We start from the raw sequence: 25385 nt of genomic DNA on the forward strand, positions 1-25385 counted from the left end.
TGAACCTTCTGTGAACAGTCTGAAAAGATCCTGTTCTTTATTTCCACTTTTCAATTGCATTTTTTTCATAGTTTTGTTTCTGTAATGAATGATACCATCAAAGACGCTATAGGATATAAATACTGAGCCTCAAATAAGAAGGAAAAAAAAAAGACTTGCATTTATATAGCGCCTTTCACGATCACCAGACATCTCAAAGAGATTTACAGCCAATGAAGTACTTTTGGAACGTAGTCACTGTTGTAATGTGGGAAGCGGGGCAGCCAACTTGCACACAGTAAAGTCCCAAAAACAGCAATGCGATAATGACCAGATAATCTGTTTTTGTTCGAAATAGTGCCATGGGATCTTGTACATCCATCTGGGAGAGCAGACAGGACCATGGTTTAACGGCACCTCTGACAGTGCAGCATTCCCTCAATACTGCACTGGAGTGTCCGCCTAGATTTATGTGCTCAAGTTCCTGGAGTGGGACTTGAATCCACAACCTTCTGACTCAAAGGCAGAGTGTATTACCCATTGAGCCACAGCTGACAGGAGCTGAATTATTATCAACAGAGATATTGTACTGATATTAGGCGTACCCTCATGGAATGCACTGAGAAGAGATCAGAAAGCTGGCATGTAGGTAGAACAGGCGATGATGAAGGCAAATGGTATGTTGGCCTTCATAACTAGGGGATTTGAGTATAGGAGCAGGGAGGTCTTACTGCAGTTGTACAGGGCCTTGGTGAGACCTCACCTGGAATATTGTGTTCAGTTTTGGTCTCCTAATCTGAGGAAGGACGTTCTTGCTATTGAGGGAGTGCAGCGAAGGTTTACCAGACTGGTTCCCGGGATGGCTGGACTGACATATGAGGAGAGACTGGATCAACTGGGCCTTTATACACTGGAGTTTAGAAGGATGAGAGAGGTCTCATAGAAACATATAAGATTCTGACGGGACTGGACAGGTTAGATGTGGGAAGAATGTTCCCGATGTTGGGGAAGTCCAGAACCAGGGGACACAGTCTTAGGATAAGGGGTAGGCCATTTAGGACTGAGATGAGGAGAAACTTCTCCATTCAGAGAGTTGTTAACCTGTGGAATTCCCTACCGCAGAGAGTTGTTGATGCCAGTTCATTGGAGTTAGATATGGCCCTTACGGCTAAAGGTATCAAGGGGTATGGAGAGAAAGCAGGAAAGGGGTACTGAGGGAATGATCAGCCATGATCTTATTGAATGGTGGTGCAGGCTCAAAGGGCCGAATGGCCTACTCCTATTTTCTATGTTTCTCTGAAAGGGAGGAAAAATCTGATGGAAAGTGATCACAAGCTACTCCCACATATCACCTTTAGAATGCTGTAGGCTTCTCAGGTTAGGGATAACCCACTTCACGGGGAGAGTACAAACAGTTAACATTTTAGCCTAAAGGAAGGTCAACTTGCTTCATCTGTGGATGTTAACTCATTGTCTTCACATGTCTAGATTCATGATCCTTAAGTATCGAAAGGGCTGGAAATTTGGTGTCGCCTATTTTGAAGCATGAATAACCACGGAGCAGTAACTGTAAGTGTTATAGAGTTCCACCTAGTGGACTGCTGATTTAATGCAACTAACAATAAAGGGTCATGTGTCAAAGTCACATGATGACAGTTTCTGATAAGAGCCATCTTGTGTAATGTGTTGTTAGTGATATCTTAAAGATATCACATATTGGCGACATAGGATATGATTTTTGGATTCCCTAGGTGAAATGTTTGTTGATGGATAATCTTGCAAACCGACAGAGAGACTTTGCGATGTTCTTTGTTTTGCAGAACAGCTAAAAATTCAAGATAAATTTCAAGCACTCTTGGCTGAACTGTCGATGTTGCCAGAGTCTAGATGGTCGCGCCTATGGGTGAGTTCCATCGTGACCAAGAAACTTTTGGAGCTATGTGGAGTGGCTAGAAATGTTTTTCACCGTGAATAGTATCATCGAAGTCCCCGATGATGAAAACCGTAACCGGGTAGTTTTAGAAAGGAAACAGGCTATTTTCTTGACTGAAGCAGGCCCTGACGTGTATGAAACCCTGAAAAATGTGCTTGTTCCCGTCAAACCAAAGGACACGCCACTGACAGAGATTCTAACCAGGTTAGAACAGCACTACAGTCCCAGTTATTTTGGAATATGAAATCAATTAATTGACAAGGGTATCAGTGAGTATATTGTAGCTTTAAAAAAACTATCCATTCACTGTCATTTTGGAAACTTTCAGGACCGAGCATTGCGTGACCTCTTTGTTTGTGGGATGAAAAATGAAGCAATCAGAAGGAAATTGTTGACAACCCCTAACTTGACTTTTGATTTAGCTTGTCAGACAGCTATGTCGATGGTTATGGCCGACTAATTCTCCTGAGAATTTTGCGCCATTTCTAGTCATCAGACAACTGAGGTGAATCGCCTGCAGGTTAAAAGAGAAAAGTTGTTGGGGCCCCAAGGCTCAGCAACTGGCCAAAGTTACAGTGCATTGAAGTTGTGCTATTGGTGTCTGGGACAACACATTGCTCAAAGCTGTCCATATGTGAAGGCAAAGTGTTTCTGCTGTAAGAAAACTGGGCATCTTGCAAAAGCACGCTAAGAGTAAACCAACTTTTAATGCTATAAGTAGAAATCGCCAGACACTACATAGCATTGAAGAGAAGCAACAGGATGAGGGGGTTCTGAAAATACACATCATCAGGAGCACGAGGGTATCTAACAACGATTCGTGAAGTATCGTCATTCAAGTAGACATTGCAGGAACCAGGATACCCATGGAAATCGACACTGGTGCATCCGTGAGTGTAGTACCGGAATCGCTATCTCAACAAGTTGCATGCTTTTCGACTGGAGAAATCGAAGATAGAGCTGCGAGGCTACTCAGGAGATCAAATCCCTGTTGTAGAAAGTATCACCATACTGGTGAAATACAAGGATCAGTTTCAGAGCTTGCTTCTCTTCGTAGTGGGTTTGATAGGTAGAAATTGGTTGCGATCACTAAAGCTGGATCGGAATGAGATTTTTCGTGTAGAAACAAAATTTGCATCGAAAGATGATGTCATCAAGCAATATCTGAAGGTGTTCCATGAAACAGGCAGTCCGATTCAAGACTTCTAGGCAAGTGTCAGTACAGAAGGACGCAAGACCAGTTTACTGAAAGCCACTTCCTGTACCACAGGCATTCAAGGACAAAGTTGAGCAAGAACTCAAAAGACTAGAAACTGAGAACATTATCTCTAACATAGATCTAAGTAATTGGGCTACACCCATTGTTGTTGTAGCAAAGTCAGATGGTAAGGTAAGATTGTGTGGTGATTATAAAGTAACTGTAAACCAGGTTCTAGAGCGTAATCTACCCAATACATGGCACAGTCAGTAGAAGAGAAACAATCAAGACAGAGAGTCATGACAGAGGTAGAGTAAGAGAGAGAAGTGTGAAATTGAATCAGAAGGTGAGTGTGAAGAACCATCATCATAAATGGTTAAAGTGGTTACCAGGAAGAGTAATGAAGATATGTGGCCCTCGCATATATTAAGTCAAGATGTTTGGTCATGGAAAGGTTAGGTTTGTTCTCATTGATCATATTTTACCTACAGATGTTTAAGGAGTTGAAAGTTGAAATGATTCGATTATTTCTGATGAGTCAGATTGTTTTGTTACACGTGGAGTACCAGTAGCACATCCTACATCTGATGTACTAGAAACAAGTCCAAGAGAAAGTCAGAATTTAAGTCCGAGTCCGAGTCAGGCATACAAACAGTGGGAAGTTGTAGAGAGTCCAAATATAGATAAGGGTTGCCCTTGAAGAAAAATTCTCCTCAGGCTCAGCCTAGAATGAGTCTAAGTTCTACAACAAGATTGGAAAGTTCTGTTCAAGAACAAAGGTATCCTCTTCGAAACAGTAAGCCAGTGGTTAAGTTTGATTTGTAAATATGGAAAAATAAGTTCATATCTTTTGTTGTGTATACCCATGCAAGTTATGTATATTGATTATTTTGTTATGATTATTTCTTTAATAAGGAGGGACAAGTGTAATAGAGCTCCGCCTAGTGGACTACTGATGTAATGCAATTACTGATGTATTAACAATAAAGGGTCATGTGGCAAAGTCACATGATGATAGTTTCTGTTAAGAGCCATCTTGTGTAGTATGTTTGTTAGTGATGTCTTAAAGATATCACAGTAGCGCCCTCGGAAAGTTTGTGCCACCTACCGCGAAATTAGGTTTCAACGCCCCAAGAGAGAAAGGGAGCGCTAAATCAGTCGTTGCACAATTTTCTTAGGGCAGTGGAATCGAAAATCTCAGCAATAAATTTCCAGAATGAGTGCACATGCTGTGAAGGGCGCTACACATCCCGTAGACAACAGATTCTTAAAGGCATGGTAAGATAAGTATGCGCATGCACAGTTTCAACTTCTCAGTCTGCTCAGAGCAGGAAAATGGATGACGAAGAAAGCCGCCTGCATGCCCACAACTTCTTGCCCACGGCCATCAAGGCAGTGGAGAGGCGGTAGAATGTGCTGCAACCTCCTAGTGGAAGGAGGCCCATTTCTAGAGTGCTTAGAAGGCTATGGAGGGAGGTGGTCCAGCACATCTCCGCCAGGAACACTGTGGCCAGAATTGCGACACAATGTCGCAAGAAGTTTAATTACATCACTAGGGTCGTCAGGGTGAGTATCCTTTCTATTAACGTTGCAATGCCATAATATGAACCTCACTGTCTCACACAATGTAAAGTTTTTGCAGTACCTGCTCCTCCACTAGGTGTACCAGGCCATGGTCTTCGTTGGTGAAACCACCATAAAAGTTCAGGCTCAGTTCAGCAGTCGTGCCCTGCCCATCACTGACCTTCTTGTTCCCTACTCAGCCTGCCCCCTCGTCGCATTACTGTTTCATTCTTGATATGGGTTCAAAACACTTCAGTCTCATCTTTAATCTTAGGTGGTTATCACCTAATCCCACCGTTCACACAGCCATTCTGCGCAGCCACGCAGATTCAAATGGAGATCTGCACACTTCCATACTGTAGCAGCTATTCATCTATAGAAGATCTGCTCTGAGTCAGTCTCAGATTAATACCATGCAAGCACTGACTGCTGCCATCCTCTCTGTGTTCTCCACAGTCCAACGGGGAAGTGACGGTGCCGAAGCAGGCCAGCAATCTGTGTTCCCATAGATTGCTCCGGATGCTGAGGCTCTGCCCCGGGTGAGTGTCAGTGGGCCACTGGAAATGGAAGGTGCTGTCCTTGCTCAAGATGACAGCATTCCGGCTCCCACCACTGCCACTCCGCCTTTGCACCTGCCGTGGTCTACACCCCAGCCATCCGAGACTGCTGCCGCTGATGCTGAAGTGCAGTCCGCAGCTGGGCCTTTGAGGCCCAGAGCTGGTCCAGGGCGTCCTGCTAGGCCATCTGTAGTGTCTGCCCATCAGACACAGCAGCCTTCAAGCAGCCTTGCTACAGGAACTGCAGTCACATTCAGGAGGAGCAGTAGGCATGGAGGGGGGTTAAAGAAAGGGGTGGGTAGTTGGAGAGCAAGTCGCAATAAATATTTTGGCCACCATAGACACATGTCTTCATCCTGTAAATATCATTGTAAATATCTCATTGCAGTTGTTTGACGCCTGCTATTGGTGTACGGCTCTGGGCCTAATATGGCACATGGAAGCTGGTAAGGAATTACAAATGGCAGGGGCATTTATACAGATACTGCTGAAGTTGATTGTGTGTTATGCTGTTTCAAGGGGCATTTGTTACATTTTTTATTCGTTGCTGGTGAGGGGTTTTTGGTGCGCTGTTTGAGGCGAGACTTTTGATGGAGTTCTTAAAATGTTAATTTGACCGTTTGCATTCCCGTATTGTGTATTAATGTGGAACTTCACGGAGGTATGCCATTATCATAGCACATAGCGCGGTCAATATCAGCTGCATCTGTCAGTTTCCTCCATTTAAAAGCAGCGATGCATTATGAGCCTGTAATGACTCAAGAGTCTGGTTACTGTAAACTGACCCAGGTGCAACCTGATCCATCTTTATTCCAGCCCAGTTTAAATACCGGTGACCAAGCACACATGCCACATGTGTACAGCCTGATGACCTCCGACCGCGGCGCCCTCTGGTGTCTGGTGATCCCCAAGCATGAATACATAACAGAGCTGCTGATGTGTGGCCTTTGCAGTGGCAGCATTGCCATGGTGCCTCCTCCGTGGCTGCTGAACCACCTCCTCGTCTAGCTGGCCATTCGGGGCCTCGGCAGCCTCCTCTACCTCTTCCTCCTCCTCCTAAGGTGGGGCTGCAATCCCCACTGGCAATGCCTGGGCCCTCATATGGCCAAGTTGTGCACCATGCAGCACACCACAATGAATAGCGACACCTGTTGAGGGGAGTATTGAAGGCTGCCTCCAGAACGGTCCAGGCATCGGAAACGCTGCTTCAGCACCCTTATTGTTTGCTCGATTATGTTGCCGGTAGAAGCATGGTTGTTGTTGTAGTGATGCTCCGCTTGGGTGTTGGGGTTGCGGAGGGGGTGTCATTAGCCAGGTGGCTAGGCCGTATCCTTTGTCCCCAAGCAGCCAGCCACGCTCTTCCCCTGGTGGCTCAAACATTTGTGGCACAGTGCTCCCACGCAGGATGAATGCAGGATAGCAGGCATTCACTGCGAAGGTGCGAGGCGTGTGGTCGCACATTCAGGAAGTGGTATCCCTTTTGGTTTCGGAAGACCTCGGCATTCTAGAATGGTGCTCACAGGGCATGTGTGTGCAATCAATGACTCCTTGAACATCGGGAAGCCCGCTATCCTGGCAAACCCACATGACTGCTCATCCTGTTTATCCCTGCTCATTGGGAATGTTATGAAGTCCGTTCTCCATCTGTACAGAGCCTCTGGCACGTTGCGGATGCAGCAATGTGCAGTGAATTGAGAGACGCTGAATATGTCCACTGATGCAGCCTGGAAGGAGCGGGAGGCATAGAAGGTCAGCGCCACAGTGACCTTCACTGCGACGGTTGGGGCAGTCCTGGTGCCAATGTCAGGCTGGAGATCTGGTTGCAGGAGATGGCATATCTTTGTCACGACCTCCTTTCAGAAGCGCAGCCTTCTGACACACTGCTTCTCTGACATGTCGAGGTATGAGTGTTGCTCTCGGTAAACCCGTGAGGGGGGGCTCGGGTGGGTGGGGGGTAAGGCCTCCTGTCCCGACGTCTACGAGGTCTCCTCAGTCGTGGGCCGACATGGCCAACAGCCCTTCTATCTTGACGCCGCCTCACAAGAGCATGTAGAACGCGATGCTGGTGTACTAGTAATGCACCCATTGAACTCTCAAACTCAGTTTGTTAGGAACCTGTGAAGTCAGATAAAGCTGCCGCTGCAAAGTAAGATGTTCATCGGACCGTTGCACTCACTGTGATCTCTGATGAATACGGTTGCTTCTCCCTTCAAAGAACCTCCAGGTATCACCTAAAGTAGGTGAGCCTGCATGGTTTCTCTGGCGTGTTCAGCGGCTGACGCTAAATGAGGCAGCCACATCTAATTTTGAGAGCGGGCCGCCAACGGGTCATTGCACACGAAGTGACGTCATGATCTGACTGAAGTTACATGGCAAGGCGATCGCGTTTTGCGCCGCCGGTAAACCTGAACTAAATTTCCCCGCGGGACGCTACAATCTGCGCGGCCGGACGTTAAGCCATTCGACGCGCATTAATGCCCCTCCAGGCTGCAAAATGAGGCGCTACACAACCAAATTTCTCGCCCGTAGTGTACATTGGAAGTAACTGAAAGGGAAAAAAACCAGGAGGTTCACCTCTGTAACGTCATTTTTATTCAGGGACTTCAGGCTGGCTAAAGCTGCATCCAGAGCAGGCAGCGCTTCGTCTAAATCTTTTTGAGCATCATCAGCAATTGCCTGGGCTAGATCTGCCTTTGCTGAGGCCTTTTCTTCCTCTTCACTGACGCTTTTGCGTGTCTCCTCTGCAATAGCAGTATCGACCTGGAATATAGGAGGCCTATCAGCAACAGCAAACAAGTAAACAAACTTTTACACGTCCCGAATATCAGTAAATATAGATCTTTCCTGCAACTTGCCATTCCTTTTGACAAGAAGTCAATAAAATTCTTACAAAATGACAACAGAGTGCAATCTATGCAATAAATCTAATTAATCTTCTGGTTATCTATTGTATTGTGCAATGTGGAAAATGAACTAATCAACATAGTGATTTATAAGCATTTTACTTTTAAGACAAATGATGTACTCATCACAGCATCTTCTATTATTAAAATAGAGAGATTAGTATGGCATTTTCACTGATTATCCCTCGAGTGGAAACTCAGTGGAACATGGTCCCTTAAAGATTTTGAAAGACTTCTGCAGTAGATTTATGAATACCATCCGAAACTCTTACCTCTCTGTTTCACTTTATGGTAGTATCATGTTCCTGGCCCATTCCTCAGTTATGTTTGACCAAGCAGGAAGAGGGTGAATAATACCCTAAGGGGGAGTATTACCTCCTTCCGTCCAGCGGAAACTGGGTGGAATTGGAGTTAGAATCCTAGCAGTAGACTTACCACTGGGATTCTGTCCTGTCATCATCCTCCCACCCTTCTGATTCAGGCGTGAGCATCATGAATACATTTAAATCGGATTGTGTGACCTACATAAAACTCCAAAGCCATTTTAGGGGCCTGCTGGGACGCTCCAATTAGTAAAACCCAACATCTGGTGTGGAGGAAGCAGTGGTCCTTCAGGATATGTTAAAAAAACGTATTTCTGTGGGGCCAGGCTGCTGCTCTGAGATCCGCCCCCCCCCCACACCCCCACCCCACTTCCGCGATCGCAAACCCTACACCCTTCCCCAGAGCACCATGCTGCTAGCTGAGCATATTGTGCCAGCCCAAAGCTGGGGAGTTACACTTGTGCGCCCGTATGGGGCGTGCGGCATTGTGACTCGAAGTTAATGAAGCTCCATCCTCAAAATGAGGTGGGCCTTCCACTGTAATCAGGAATGTGTCTGCCTTGGCCTCAGCCTATCCACTCCTGAAGCTCTCAGCCATGCTTTTGTTACCTCCAGATTCAACTATTTCAATGTTCTCCTGGACGGCATTCCAACTTTCACCCTCCGTAAATTTGAGCTAATCCAAAACTCTGGTGCCTGTATCCTAACTCACACTAAATCCCGTTCTCCCATCACCCCTGTGCTCACTGACCTACACTGGCTCCTGGTCCAGCAACGCCTCAAATTTAAAATTCTCACCCTTGTGTACAAATCCCTCCATGACCTCGCTCCAGCCAATCTCTGTAACCACCTGCAGCTCTATAACCTTCCAAGAGCTCTGCGCTTCTGTGAAGCGTCCTGGGATACTTTACTACGTTAAAGGCACTATATAAATGCAAGTTGTTGTTCTATATGTTAATTGGGACCGGGTGGCATAGTCACGATCCCCAATACCATTTCCATCTCTTCCCATCGGATTATCACTAGTTCCTGCTCCTGTCACTGACAATGGGCAATAGAGGTCAGGAGGTGGCCATTTTCCTTGCACATGAAAGGCATTTTGAGCTGCAGTCAGGGAAAGTGAAATAGATTTGGAACATTTTTTTTGCAGCCGCTTGTGAGTTTTGAGGCTTAAAGGGTTCCCCAATTAATGTCCTTGCTGTTGTAAGTGCTGCAAAAATGTTGTTTCCTCTTCAAGACCGATACTTCTTTTCACTCCTGTCACTTGCAACTCTCTCCTTTCAGGTGCTGCAGAAGGCTGTTTTAAATGGACCAGCCTCCACCCCCGATTTCCCTCCCCTGACTAGTGACCTGCCTGCTGGGAGCACACTCAGTGCTGGCAGCTCGACAAATTCATTTAAATAAAGCCCAACACAAGTCCCATACTGACTCCTTTGGGCAGACGCAGCACACATCCCATCCACTGCCCACCCAATTTACAGTGGACATGAGAGTTTGGATAAATAAGTTTTTATTCATGAGATTCTCACTGTTTGCGTCAGGAACTCCGGCCACCAGCATCAGACTGCCAAAAATCAAAATCATGCAAACTTGGTGGATCTTCGGCACTTCCATTCCCTGCCATTTTTGGTCCCACTACTGCCCAACACTGCCTCTTTTATATCCTTACTCCGTATATTAAATTATTTTACCCTCATCCACATGTTAAATGCATGTGCTGGCTATATAGATACAGGCTTTATAGATTGTATTCAGTATTTACTGGCCCGATTGTAGGCACTGTACCTACAGCTAGTAAAACAGTGACCAAATTATTCACCTTAGCTCAATCATATTGTAGGTATAAAGGCTAATTCCATGGTCCAAGCTGGGCATGGAGCTGACAGTGACAAAGGGCTCCCTGTTTAGAGTGTGTAATTGGCCCAATAGTACCCACTGGCGATCAATGTTCTTGTCAACATATTCTGCATTATTATGTGGCTGCAAAGACAGTACTGTCAGGCTATGAGCACAATAACTAATATGCCATTAAACTACCAGTATAGATTAAAAGAAAACAAAACTGCAAATGTTCGGGAAAAAAATCCTGGAAATACACTAAGCAAAAAGATAGTTTATGTATCTGAGAGGGAGGTGGACCAGTTGTTGACTGGGGTAGAGATCGCATCATATAGAAGTGTCTTTATAGAGAACACTTGGTCCATGCCATCTTCTGGACTTGTTTCGATTGCCTAAGGGGGTCGGGAAAATAAATTCCATTAAATTTTTTTGCTTACTGTCCCTTAGATTTTCTGATTTTTTGTCTCTCCCAGATTATTATATGGCTGCGAGGGAGGGGATGGGGGGTGAGAGAGGAAGTATTTAATCATGATGCTCTAGCCATTATGGTGTGGGGTAGGCTTGATGGACCAGCTGGGCTTTTCCTGCCCATCAATTTCATATATGTTCATATTAACCGTTCAAGAAATAAACGCCTGGGCAACACAGAAGTCTTTTCTTCTGCAGATGCCGTATATTTTTGTGACACACTGCAATGTGTGCGCACTAGGTCCGTGCATCAGAGCAGGTCTCCAGTCGTCCTGGTTCAACCCTTGCCACTAGATAAAAGTCTAGCTCTGTCAAGCCCATGTGGTAGCTGATGTGCAACAGTCACCACACGTTAAAAAAATCCACCCACAGACATCTTCCACCCCCTCAATTGGAGTTCAGGACTGGAACATCGGCTCCTTCGTTGAAACATCTGTGAACTCTCGTTCGAGGGACCGCCTATGATGATGATATTTTTGTATTTTCTGTTCTAACTTTAGTCAACATCTACAAACGTATTAAATTTGCCGTACCTTTATTTTTTCCATGGTTATTATAGTATCTTGTGCTGCCTCCGCTAGAAGGGGTCTCATTGATTCCAATTCTTCCTGCATTTTAGCCACATCCTCTGCAGTGCGCAGAAGCTACAACAGAAAAGAAACAGGAAGATTCAGGAGAAATTTCACTGAACGGCATTCAGACCCACTCAAGTGACAACACAAACAGTCCTGATCTAAGTTTTAATTATTTAGTACTTCATGAGCAATCATACCGAACACTGAAGTGATACTAAATCTCTTCTTAACCTGAATCCAAGTCTGTCAAAACATGTACTGCAAATGGTCTGTGCTCCTTCATGGCAAACAAGCCAAAGGTGGGCAGCGGAAATGTTACAGGGACACCTTCAAAGCTTCCCTGATAAAGTGCAACATCCCCACTGACACCTGGGAGTCCCTGGCCAAAAGACCGCCCTAAGTGGAGGAAGTGCATCCGAGAGGGCACTGAGCACCTCGAGTCTCATCGCCGAGAGCATTGCAGAAATCAAGCGCAGGCAGCGGAAGGAGCGTGCGGCAAACCAGTCCCACCCACCCTTCCCTCAACTATCTGTCCCACCTGTGACAGAGACCGTGGCTCTCGTATTGGACTGTTCAGCCATCTAAGAACTAATTTTAAGAGTGGAAGCAAGTCTTCCTCTATTCCGAGGGACTGCCTATGATGATGCTGATTGTGTGACAGAACTTGTCTCACTTTATGGGGACTAACACTTTACACGGCCTGGTAAAGGCACAGGCCCACCCTGTGGCAGGGCTTTTTGTCAGGAGTATCGGGAGGAAAGTTTCTCAGGGCCACAGCTGCATGTCTGGCCTTGCACATCTGCAGCCAGATGGTCGCAATTGCAGTGCAACATCCTGGGAGAAGGGGGATGGGGTGGGGATGGAGAAGAAAGGAGAAGGCCTTTGCAGTTCTTTGGCCAAAGATCCTTCAGTCGGCTGGGGTCCAGGGCAGGTCACAGTTTTTCTGGCCCCTGCCATGTGGTGCCAACAAGCAATCACATCTACTTCCACGCTGGCTGTGATCAGCTAATTTAGCATAGACCTCGAATCAAACCTAGGACTCTTCATGACTCAAACAATACCAAACCTAACCAGCAGAGTAATGGGGAACTTAATGCTACATATTTAACAGTTTGCCACAGTACTATGTTCGGCATTGAGTATACCACCTTGTCCAGGCCACCTTTCATCCTGTTTTTGTCAGTTTTCAGCATTTGTGTCTTTACACCAATTAGCATGGAGAAGAGGCTGAGCAAGTCCAGGTAACTCTTGGGTGTGATGTAATTGTATCTGGAAAGCTCACTCCGATACTGCAGAGACTTTTTTGCAACGGTTTGGTGAATACAGACACACATCTGGACCTAGAGGGAAGCAGTAAAGAAAAATACATTTTGCATGCAGATTGAAACTAAAAAGTTGCAGAGTGATATTTTGAAGTTCTGAACAATTGAAGCCTCACCAGTGCTTTTCTGAGGTTAGGGCTGGCCCTCTCGAGCTCCGGCAACTCATCTAGGTAGGTATTAGCAACCGACTGGAGTGCTTCAGTTGGCCATTCATTATACCAGTCAATGGTACAGCATGTCACAAGAGATGGGAACTGGCGCAGACGAGCCCTGAACACTTCTCCAATTGGACTAGGGAAGATGAAGACAGCAGATGTTGATCAAAATTACTTATACAAAAGATCACATGCAGTCTCTTTTCATGCAGCATTCAGTTAATTACATAACCAAGGAGTGTGAATTACCAAAACCTAGATTATCAGATCAGTCGACAGGCCACTTTGGTGGGTTATTTACATCCTGGTGTTCCAGTTTTGGCTCATTTATAAATGTTAACAAGTCACAGAGCTAAAACTTAAAAGCAAGTTGATATGACAAAGAAACACTTCAAATAGTTGCCTGAACTGCCAGTGCTGAGGAGTCTGACCCATTTACGGTGCCAATGCTAAAAAACAATTGTTTGGGCTCACTTGCTTAAAAGTCATGTTGAAGAAACTCATTTCTGGTTCACTTACCTCACATGACTTTATCGGTGGCAACGCTCATACCTCGACCTGTCCGAGGAGCAGTGTGTCAGAAGGCTCCGCTTCCGAAAGGAGGCCGTTACAGAGATATGCCATCTCCTTCAGGCAGACCTGCAGCCTCACATCGCAGTGAGGGTCACGGTGATACTCACCTTTTATGCCTCCGGCTCCTTCCAGGCTGCTTCAGGGGACATATACAGCGTCTCTCAATTCGCAGCACATCGCTGCATCCGCAATGTCTCACAGGCTCTCTTCACACGCAGAATGGACTCCATTAGCTTTCTAATGACCAGGGAGAAACAGAATGAGCGCGCATAGGGTTTGCCAGGATAGCGGGCTTCCCGAGGGTTCAAGGAGCCACTGGCTGGTCTTCAGAAACAGAACGGGATACCACTTCCCAAATGTGCAGCTGGTGTGCGACCACACACAGTGCTTCGCGGGATGGCAGGACTGATATATGAAGAAAGACTGGATCGACTAGGCTTATATTCACTGGAATTTAGAAGAATGAGACGGGATCTCATAGAAACATATAAAATTCTGACCGGATTGGACAGGTTAGATGCAGGAAGAATGTTCCCAATGTTGGGAAAGTCCAGAACCAAGGATAAGGGGTAAGCCATTTAGGACCGAGATGAGGAGAAACTTCTTCACTCAGAGAATTGTGAACCTGTGAAATTCTCTACTACAGATCGTTGTTGAGGCCAGTTCGTTAGATATACTCAAAAGGGAGTTAGATGTGGCCCTTACAGCTAAAGGGATCAAGGGATATGGAGAGAAAGCAGGAATGGGGTACTGAAGTTGCATGATCAGCCATGATCATATTGAATGGTGATGCAGGCTCGAAGGGCCGAATGGCCTACTCCTGCACCTATTTTCTATGTTTCTATGTTTCCTTACAGTCAATGCTTGCTATCCTGGAAATGCACATGATGTGTTTATCCTGCGGGAGAGCACTGTGTCACGACTGTTTCAGCCACCACAGGAAGGCCGAGCCTGGCTGCTTGGTGACAAGGGATATGGCCAATTGGCTAATGACCCTCCTCCGCAATCCCACCACAGAGCCGGAGGAACGCTACAATGAGAACAATGCCGCCACCAGCAACATCACAGAGCAGACAATAGAGCTGCTGAAGCAGCGATTCTAATGCCTGGATCGCTCTGGAGGCAGCCTTCAATATTCCCCTCACCAGGTCTCACTATTCATTGTGTGCTGCATGGTGCACAACTTGGCCATCATGAGGGCACAGGCCTTGCCAGTGGGGATCGCAGGTCTACCTCAGGAACAGGATGAGGAGGAGGAGGAGGAGGAGGACGAGGAGGAGGAGGAGGAAGAACAACAGGAGCCTGGCAAGGTCCTGAATGTCCAGCAAGACGACGAGGACCAGCTGCAGCCATGGAGGAGGCAGCCTGCCAATGTTACCGGTGCCAGGGCTATTCGGCAGCGGTTCAAAAGGTATCGGTTTGCTTAAATGGAGGGAGCTGAGGGATGCAGCTATTAATGACCGCGCATTGTGCCACGACAGTGCCACATCTCCATCACAAGGTCCACAATCATACACCAGAGGCTGAAGCAGACGGTCAAAGTAACATTTTAATTATTTGCATCCCTCAAACAACCCCTTATTTAAATTCAGGACACTAGTTTGAGACCCAAGTCTCTCACCCTCAAACTGAATTTGAAATCCCTGCTTCCTGCTCCTCCATTTTCCCATTCTCAAATCAGTGATGAGATGGAGCTGTGCATGCGGGTACTTATCTTTAAGACTCGGCTTTTCCCGGGATGTGAATCGGACTTCGGAGCATGCGCAATGATTGACAAAATTTAGCGCCAAGATTTTTGTTAGCGTCCAGGTCAGGTGTATAACGGCTGATTTAGCACCCACTTCAGCTTTTGATCCGATTCCAGCAAATTCCTCGGCGGGAGGTGCAAACGTTTTCAAGGCACTACACTCACCGCTCTGCCTGGATTAACGCCTCAAATTGGGCGGCACCGAATTTCCACCCCATAGAGTTTGACCACATAACAACAGAAAACAGAATACAAAGGATTAATGAGGAAAAGTGCACTTGGTTGTCACGTGACACATGCATTTTTCAAAACTCAGATGGTAGGCATAACCAGGAACACTTACCTCATGCACAATACAGTATGAATATTATGGCGTACTCGTTTTGTGTATATTGCCATCATATTGGCCTTGGTTGGCTGCTGCCCCAGGTCCTGAACAACTGGCTTCATTGCATTGAAGATTACCTCCTGCTCATCAAAGTTATATAAATTTGGAACATCTCCAGAGTTCAGGATGTTGTTGACATCCTCTAAAAATGACTCATCTTTGATCTGTGAAAACAGAAATTGCAAAAGTTGGATTTGAAGTTGTCTGTCAAAAAACATTTTTAAAAACATTTATTTTTGTTATTAGTTGTGGTGATTAAATCCATCCTATCTGAGTTATCACTCAAGGGTAGAAATGACTTGCCAGATATAATCGTATGAATGCTTGTATCAAATTCCTGTCTTTTCTATTTTAAAAAGGTTTGCCCTTTGAGGACTTTGATACAAAGTGGAAACTCTACCAACTAGTGTTTACAAGTCTACCACTAGTGGTAGGAGCGGTTTAAGGCATGAATTAAGATTATCACAGAAGAAGCCTATCACATGGCACTGAAGTGTCTTCGCGTAAGGATTTTTTTCCAGTACCATATTGGTGCCAATATGCTACCAAAAGACCAGTGGCAACCCCAAATTCATTCCTCACACATTCTATAAAGAGGGTTAAAGTCTGCAGTTGGATAAAGGACAATATTACTCACTGTGAAGGTTTTCACAAGCATCTTCTGAGCAACAAGTAAAGTTACAAAATATGCAGCTTACTTTTTTCAATTGGTTTGTTGAGACCATTTAGAAACATAGAAACATAGAAAAATAGGTGCAGGAGTAGGCCATTTGGCACTGAGGTGAACTTTAATGGGATACATATAATTAAAGGGATCTGGCAGAGGAGGGGGACAAAAATGTTTATAGCCTTTGAAAGGCCCAAAAGTCATTTCAGGCCATTAACAGCCCTTGCCAAAGCTGAAGGAGGAGAGGCTAAGCAGTAATGGGCAAACATGAAAAGAAAGAAAGAAGAACTTGCATTTATATAGCGCCTTTCATGACCACCGGATCTCTCAAAGCACTTTACAGCCAATGAAGTACTTTTAAAGTGTAGTCACTGTTGTAATGTGGGAAACGCGGCAGCCAATTTGAGCACAGCAACTCCCACATATAGCAATGTGATAATGACCAGATAAATTGTTTTTGTTATGTTGATTGAGGGATAAATATTGGCCAGGACACCCAGGATAACTCCACTGCTCTTATTCAAAATAGTGTCGTGGGATCTTTTATGTCCACCCGAGAAAGCACACAGGGCCTCAGTTTAACGTCTCTTCCAAAAGATGGCACCTCCGACAATGCAGCACTCCTTCATCACTGCACTGGAGTGTCAGCCTAGATTTATATGCTCAAGTCGCTGGAGTAGGATTTGAACCCACAACCTCCTGACTCAGAGGCAAGTGTGCTGCCCACTGAGCCACAGCTGTAAGGGACATGAAATTAAAGGAAATCCAATGTGCAGGTATGAACGTGCTGTCACCTCCCAAATCCATGCCTATCTTTCTGGAAAACAAGGTTTGAATTCCTCCAATCAGGTTTCCGACCCTGCCACAGTTCTGAAATGACTCTTATCAAATTTACACAAATGACATCCTGTATGACTGTGACTGATGAACTATCCCTCCTTGTCCTTCTCGACCGGTCTTCAGCCATTGACACGGTTCAGCACACCATCCTCCTCCAATGCCTCTCCTCCATCGTTCAACTGCCTTCACCTGGTTCCATCATCTATCCAGTCGTAGCCAGAGAATCACCTGCAAAGGCTTCTCTTCCCACTCCCACACTGTTACCACTGGCACCCTCCAAGGATGATTCCTTGGCTGCCTCTATTTCTCATCTACCTGCTGCCCCTCGGCCACATCATCCGAAAACACAACAGGTTTTACATGTACGCTGACAACACCGAACTCTACCTCACCATCAACACTATTGACCCCTTCACAGTCTCTAAATTGTCTGACTCCCAGTACTGGATGAGTAGAAATCGCCTCCAACTAAATATTGGAAAGATCAAAGCCATTGTCTTCAGTCCCTGCCACAAACTCTGTTCCCTAGCCGCCAATTCCACCCCTCTCCCTGCCAACTGTTTGAGGCTGAACCAGACTGTTCGCAACTTTGATGTCCCTGAGATGAGCTTCCAACCACATACCCGTGCCATCACTAAGATCGCCTACTTCCACCTCCGTAACATCGCCCGACTCCACTCCTGCCTCAGCTGCTGAAACCCTCATCCATGCCTTTGTTACCTCTAGAATTGACTATTCTAATTCATCCTGGCTGGCTTTCCATCTTCCACCCTCCATAAACTTGAGCTAATCCAAAACTCTGCTGCCCGTATCCTAACTCACACCAAGTCCCGTTCATTCATCACCCCTGTGCTCATTGACCTACATAAGAACATAAGAATTAGGAGCAGGAGTAGGCCATTTGGCCCCTTGACCCTATTCAATGAGATCATGGCTGATATTCTACCTCAACTCCACTTTTCTGCACTATCCCCATAACCCTTGATTCCCTTAATATCCAAAAATCTATCGCTCTCTGTCTTGAATATACTCAAAGACTGAACCTCCACAGCCCTCTGGGGTAGAGAGTTCTCCTCATCATGAGTTTCTCCTCATCTTAGTCCTAAATGGCCGACTCCTTATTCTGAGACTGTGATCCCTGGTTCTAGACTCCTCAGCCAGAGGAAACACTCTCCCTGCATCTACCCTGACAAGCCCTGTAAGAATTTTGTATGTTTCAATGAGATCGCCTCTCATTCTTCTAAACTCTGGAGAATATAGACCGAGTCTATTCAATCTCTCCTCACAGGACAATCCCCCCATCCAAGGAATCAGTCTGGTGAACCTTCGTTACACTTCCTCAATGGCAACTATATCCTTCCAGGTGGGGTCTCACCAGGGCCCTATATAATTGCACTAAGACGTCTTTACTCTTATACTCAAATCCTCTTGTAATAAAGGCCAACATACCATTTGCTTTCTTAATTGCTTGCTGTACCTGCATGTTAACTTTATGTGATTTGAGTACAAGGGCACCCAGGTCCCTCTGAATACCAACATTTCCCAATCTCTCACCATTTAAAAAACTCTGCTTTTCTATTTTTCCTACCAAAGTGGATAACTTCACATTTCTCCACATTATATTCCACTTGCCATGTTCTTGCCCACTCACTTAGTCTCTTTGCATCCTCCTCACAACTTACATTCCCACCTTTGTATCATCAGCAAACTTGGATCTATTACATTTGGTGCCCTCATCCAAATCATTGATATAGATTGTGAATAGCTGGGGCCCAAGCACCGATCCTTGCGGCATGCCTCTAGTTACAGCCTGCCAACCTGAAAATGACCCGTTTATTCCTACTCTGTTTCCTGTCCTTTAACCAATCCACAATCCATGCTAGTATATTACCCCCAATCACGAGCCCTAATTTTGTTCAATAACCTCTTGTGTAGCACCATATCGAATGCCTTCTGAAAATCCAAATACACCACATCCCTTATCTATTCTGCTAGTTACAACCTCAAAAAACTCTAACAGATTTGTCAAACATGATTTCCTTTTCATAAATCCTTGTTGACTCTGCCCAATCCTATTATTATTTTATAAGTGCCCTGTTACCACGTCCTTAATAATAGATTCTAGCATTTTCTCTACTACTGATGTCAGGCTAACTGGTCTGTAGTTCCCTGTTTTCTCTCTCCCTCCTTTCTTAAATAGCGGGATTACATTAACTACCTTTGAATCTGTTCTAGAATTTATGGAATTTTGTAAGATGACAACCAATGCATCCACTATCTCTATAGCCACCTCTTTCAAAACCCTAGGATGTAGGCCATCAGATGCAGGGGATTTATCGGCTTCCAGTCCCATTGATTTCGGCAGTACTTTTTTTTACTAATACTAATTTCTTTTAGTTCCTCATTCTCGCAAAACCATTGGTACTCCACTAGTTCTGGGAGGTTTTTCGGGTCTTCTTCCATGAAGACACAAAGAGCCCGAAATTCAGTACCGCTGGAAATAATGTAGCCATAAGTGCCAACATTTTTTCATGGCTGGGCCACCCCATATTGAGCTCCAAAAGTGAACAAATGGGTTCCTGCACTAATGAACCCTTCCAAAGTGCTTTTTTCAGCGGTGTGGCTGTCTTAATTTGAGTGTCATCACCACTGAGAAATTCAGCATGGAGGTAAGGGTTTCTAACGAGCCAGCTGCTCCCTGGCCTTTTTAAAGGCCAGGGTTACAGCAAGGCCCTGAGGGGGGAAGGAGTTTGGAAGAATGGCTGATGTAAGAGGTGCAAGGAGAGCCAACAGGTTCACTGATCTTGAGCAGGAGACACTGATGGACGGTGTGTGGGACAGAAGAAGAATACTGTTTCCTGACATGGGGAGACCTAGCAGACAGGCAGTACATAATGCAGGGGAGGTATCAGGCACCTCCATATATGTGCGGACGCAGCCTCCCAGGAGGGTGATGGCCAGTCTGCACCCGGCCCTTCCAGGGTGGTGATGGGATGAGGTCTCCTAGCTCTGGGATGACAGGGATCCTCCTCCTCCTCCTTCTCAGGTGGTACTGCTGGCTCGGCCTCCAGCGGCTGTCCCCTCATGATGGCCAGGTTGTGCAGCATGCAGCAGACCACGATGATTATGGAGACCTGTTGAGGAGAGTACTGCAAGGTGCCACCAGAGCGGTCCAGACACCGGAACCTCTGCTTAAGGATGCCTATGCACTGCTCGATGATGCACCTGGTGGCACAATGAGCGCCATTGTATGCATGCTCTGGCACTGTCCTGGGGTTCCGCAGTGGAGTGAGCAGCCAAGTGGACAGGGGATATCCCTTGTCCCCAAGCAACCAACTGGAATCCTGATTCAGGCCGGTCAAGACGACGTGCACATTGGTTTGGCGCAAAATGAACGAATTACAGCTGCTGCCTCCCTTGACCGCTGCCTCTCTGCACGGTGCTGATGGCGATGCCTTCTCCTGCGTGCTGCCCTGTATCTGGGCAGGTGTACCAGGTGTCCCCCTCCCAAAACTCCTCCCGTCCTCAGGGTGAAACCTGCCAAGCAGGTCTCTGCAGCTCCACTAAAGAGTCAGACCTGAAAGTTGTACAAAAGTATGTACAAACCTCTGAGCAGCACTCAGCAGGTTTAATGGAGCTAAAACAATTAATAAAACTATATGAAAAGCTAAATGCTGCGGATGATGGAATCTGACATAAAAACACTAATAATTAATAAAACTATATGAAAAGCTAAATACTGCGGATGATGGAATCTGAAATAAAAACACTAACATTAATAAAACTATTTCTCTACCAAAGGGCTCCAATTGCGGCAACACGCCAGTGGTGTCGCGCTCGAGCACCAATTCGAATACCTCGCGGGGGCACTGCCTGAAGAAGTCCTCCCTTTTTGCAGCTGAAAATTCCTGTGATGGCCATTTTCCAGTGGCCCACACGCTGCTTATCTTACCCTGGGAAACCTTCCTTTACTTCGGCTTCACCCCGCCGTTTCCGGCAGAAGTGAGCACCGCTCAAACCCCTCCCCTTCCTTCCCCCACCCCCACCCGAGCTGAATATGGCTCGGGGAGGGAAAATCACCCGCCCACACCCCATGGTAGCTGTCCCTTCGGGGACGATGAATTTCGGACCCAAAGTATTTGTTTAATTTCTCTGTCATTTCCTGATTCCCCATTATAATTTCTCCTTTCTCAGCCTGTAGGGGACCCACATTTATTTTGCTAATCCTTTCCTTTTTACATTCCTATAGAAGCTTTTACAGTTTGTTTTTATGCCTCTCGCTAGTTTACTCTCATATTCTAATTTTCCATTTCTTTATCAATTTCTTGGTCCTTTGCTGAATTCTAAAATCTTCCCAATCCTCAGGCTTACTGCTGTTTTTGGCAACATTATAAGCCTCTTCCTTTGATCTAATACTATCTTTAACTTCTCTTGTTAGCCACGGTTGGATCACTTTTCCTGTGGGGTTTTTGTGCCTTAAAGGAATGAATGTTTGTTGTAAATTATATATTAATTCTTTAAATGCTAGCCATTGCTTGTCTACCGTCGTAACTATTATTGTAGTTTCTCAATCTACAGTCTCAATGTGGACCCCGACCTGCGAGAGAACAGCTCTGCAGGCTATAAAAGAGCTGGAGCGGCATACCACTTCAACCTTCAGCGCGAGCTGCTCCAAGGATTTTGAGATGGGCGACTGGGTGACATCATCAAAACCCTGGTCGTCGTTTTGGAGCGTGGGCAAGAACATCGGCAGAGCCCAGGTACAGAGGAGTGGGAAGGTCGGGCGGATGAGAGGCGAGTGTTTGTGGCGGAGATGCGACAGATGAGGGTACGGGGCCTAGAAGAGCCGAGGGTCCTGGAGCAGCATGGGCCAGCCCACACTGCGATATGTGTGCGCACTAGGTCCATGCAGCAGAGCAGGTCTCCAGTCGTCTTGGTTAATCCTTGCCATTGGACCAAGACCTAGCTCTGTCAAGCACGTGTGGTGGCTGGTGTGCAACGGTCACCACACGTTAAAAAAAATTCACGCACAGGCATCTTCCACCCTTCAACTGGAGTTCAGGACTGGAACATCGGGTCCTTCATCGAAACACCTGTGAACTCATGGAAGCAATATGATGATGACCGTCATAACTATTAACATAGTTTCTCAATCTACCTTAGCGAACTCTCCCCTCATACCTACGTAGTTTCCTTTGTTTAGATTTAAGACCCTAGTATCAGATTTAACTAAATCACTTTCAAACTTAATGTAAAATTCTATCATATTATGGTCATTTTTCCCTAAGGGCCCCTTTACTAGAAGGTCATTAATTAACCCTTTCTTATTGTACAATACTAGATCTAAAATAGCCTGTTCTCTATTTGATTCCTCAACATACTGATCTAGAAAACTATCTTGTATACATTCCATGAATTCGTCCTCCGCACTATTATTGTAAATTTGGTTTTCCCACTTTACATATAGATTAAAGTACCTCATGATTATTGTATTACCTTTGTTACATGCACCTCTAATTTTTTGATTTATACTTTGCCCTACATTACCACTACTGTTTGGGGGCCTATAAACAACTCCCACCAATGTTTTCTGCACCTTGCCGTCTCTTAGCTCCACCCAAACTGATTCTACGGCTTGATTTTCCGAGCCAAGATCCTTTCTCTCTACTGTCTTTATCCCATCCTTTATTATCAGGGCTACCACTTCTCCTTTTCCATTTTTCCTATTTCTTCTAAAAGTTAAGTATCCTGGAATATTTATTTCCCAACCTTGGTCATCTCTGTAATGGCTTTTAGACCAAACCTATTAATGAATCTATTAATTTCTATCTGCGTTATTACTTCATCTATTTTGTTGCGAATGCTTCGCGCATTCAAATATAGTGCCTTTAGCTTTGACTTTTTTCTATTTTTCCCTGATGTCACCTTAGTCACTGATGCCCTATTACCTTTGTTACTCTCTCTGTCCCTTTCTGACCCACTCTGCTTATTTTTACCCCAAACTCTGCTCTGCTCTAGAGTCTTGACATTTCTCTTGCTGCTTTTAAATTCAGTCTTTATGGATCCTCGTACCCCGCCTTCATTGGTTTATGCCCTGTCTACTGCCCCAGTTATTTAATTCGCTTCCTCTTTCCTCAGTACTGGTGCCTATGCCCCATGTAGCAAAACCCCTGCCTCCTAAACTACTCTTTGAGTCACGCATTTAACTTTCTAATCTTCTTATCCCTATACCAATTGGCGCGTGACTCAGGTAACAATCCAGAGATTATTACCTTTGAGGTTCTGCTACATTGGCTCCTGCATGAGCAACACCAGAATTTAAAATTTTTGGGGCCGAAATTGCCCCTTTTTTTAAGACCTTTCCAACCGGGGGGCAGGCGGATGGTGCAATCCATCGTGTTTCCGGCCCACCCGGCGCTCCGCCCATTGTCGGCTGCATGCTGACCGGCGGCGACCCCTTTTCTGGCCCGTGGGGGAAATTGCCCCCTGGGAACGCAGCCGCCGCCGATTGTTGGCCCCGGCAGCTTTGAGAGTCAGGAAGCTGCTAGGGGCTGGGTGACGTGTCCGGTCTTAAAGGGGAGGCGCACCGCCGTGGCCGGCATTTTATTTTAATTGTTGGCCGACTCTGCAGTCGGCCCGACAATGGTGGCCGCTGGCCCGGCCGAAGCACTCCCTGGTGGCGCAGTGGGTGCCAAAGAGACCTCACTAGGCCTCACAGCGTCCCTTCCCTTTAAGTGAAGAGGAGGAACATTGCTACGCGTCAGTGCGACGCGGCACGTCCGCATCACGCTGATGTCACCATCGCAGGGTTGACATGGTTAATGCGATGGTGATGGACACCCGCCTCTACACTGCCTGAAAGCACTGTGAGGCAGTGAAAAAGTTAAAAGAGCCAAATTTTCGGGCTCTTCCCTCCGGATTATGCGCCCCAAACAGGGCGGAGGGCAATTTCCCAGCCCCCCTCATCTTTTCAAATAACTCCATGGTCTATCTTTGTATCTCTGTATCATAGAATCATAGAATAATCTCCTCCAGCCCTACAATCCACCGAGATATCTGCGCTCCTCCAATTCTGGCTTCTCATGCATCCCCGACTTTAATTGCTCCACCATAGGCAGCCATGCCTTCAGCTGCCTAGGCCCTAAGCTCTTGAAGTCTCTCCCTAAACATCTCTGCCTCTTTACCACGCATTATGCGTTTTTAGGACATGCCTTAAAGCCTACTTCATTGACCATCTGCCCTAACATCACCTTATGTGGCTTGGTGTCAAATGTTATTTGATAACGCCCCTGTGAAGCGCCTTGTGATGTTTTACTATGTTAAAGGCGCTATATAAATGCAAGTTGTTGTTATTGATGAGTCTTCAGGCACGTGAAAGAGAAGCACAGCTCATGAGCCCCTATTTGATGGCTACTATTTCTTGGTGCTGCATGAGATGGTTGCAAGGAAGGTTGCCCTCTGTGTCACTTCATGGCACCATGAGTGTACAGTGTAGTATGCTTGAAAGGAGGTGAACGTAGGCTTGCCTCTACAGTCCATTGGTACTGTCATTGGCTGTGCCAGCCCTATGCTGCATGGTAGCTGCAAATAGCACAGGACACTGTGAAGACAGTTTCTCACAGTGATTGCAAAGTTAGTACAACAATGCCTGAAAATATGATTGGTGGCATCCTGGCAGGCAACCAATGAGGTTTGGTCACCTCTTGTCTGCAGATACAGGTATATGGATACCAGCAGATGGGCGCAGAGAACCTGAGGCATGAGTAGTCCCATTAGGATATCCATTTGTGCCAGCATGGGGTAAAGAAAGAAACATCAATTGGCGCAAAGGCTCATGAAGACCTAAGTGCCAGGTGAAAAATTTAAAAATGAAGAGAAATGTTGCAGCAATGGCCATAAAACTGCGGAATGACTCTTCTTGCTAAGTACTTTGAAGCTGTATACAGCTCAGCACATAGCAACCCCGGGTGCTCAGTATAAATGGGTGAGATCAGCAGCTAGCACTGCTCCAGTGTGAAATCGGAAGATGACATGGAAGGCATAAGTACTTCACTTCCATGTGAATAGGTTATGAAGTTCCATCTTATTTCAGGTGGGAGCTTCCGCCAACCTCTAATAATTTTTATACATGCACATGCTGGCTATGTAGCCCATACTGCGAGAAGCAGAGACACTATCGGGTAATTTTAGCCTGGAAATTGCTTTGAGTGATGTCATGTGAACACTGATAGCAAATACCTTTCTCCTCTGTGTTAACAGAATTGTGAAACCGTTTATTTTAAATGGCTACGGGGTACAGTAGTATCATGGTTATGTTACTAGACTAGTAATCCAGAAGCCTGGACTATTAATCCA

General features: G+C 45.8%; 1 protein-coding gene across 8 annotated transcripts in view; it reads right to left on the reverse strand.

Moving 5' to 3' along the window:
* The window catches only part of dnah1 (dynein, axonemal, heavy chain 1), a 668552-nt gene that overhangs the window by 152972 nt on the left and 490195 nt on the right, over positions 1–25385 (reverse strand). For all 8 annotated transcript variants that reach the window (XR_011596078.1, XM_070895813.1, XM_070895814.1 and 5 more), the window contains 5 exons: positions 15479–15687; positions 12777–12951; positions 12487–12678; positions 11297–11407; positions 7805–7990 (listed from right to left, as the gene is read on the reverse strand). Coding sequence is in view for 7 of the 8 variants with exons in the window: in XM_070895813.1 (XP_070751914.1) it covers positions 7805–7990; positions 11297–11407; positions 12487–12678; positions 12777–12951; positions 15479–15687 (873 nt within the window). In the remaining variant the exon portion in view is untranslated. The remainder of the gene's footprint in view (positions 1–7804; positions 7991–11296; positions 11408–12486; positions 12679–12776; positions 12952–15478; positions 15688–25385) is intronic.

Source organism: Pristiophorus japonicus, chromosome 12 (genome assembly GCF_044704955.1).
Source record: "Pristiophorus japonicus isolate sPriJap1 chromosome 12, sPriJap1.hap1, whole genome shotgun sequence".
Classification (NCBI taxonomy): domain Eukaryota; kingdom Metazoa; phylum Chordata; class Chondrichthyes; family Pristiophoridae; genus Pristiophorus; species Pristiophorus japonicus.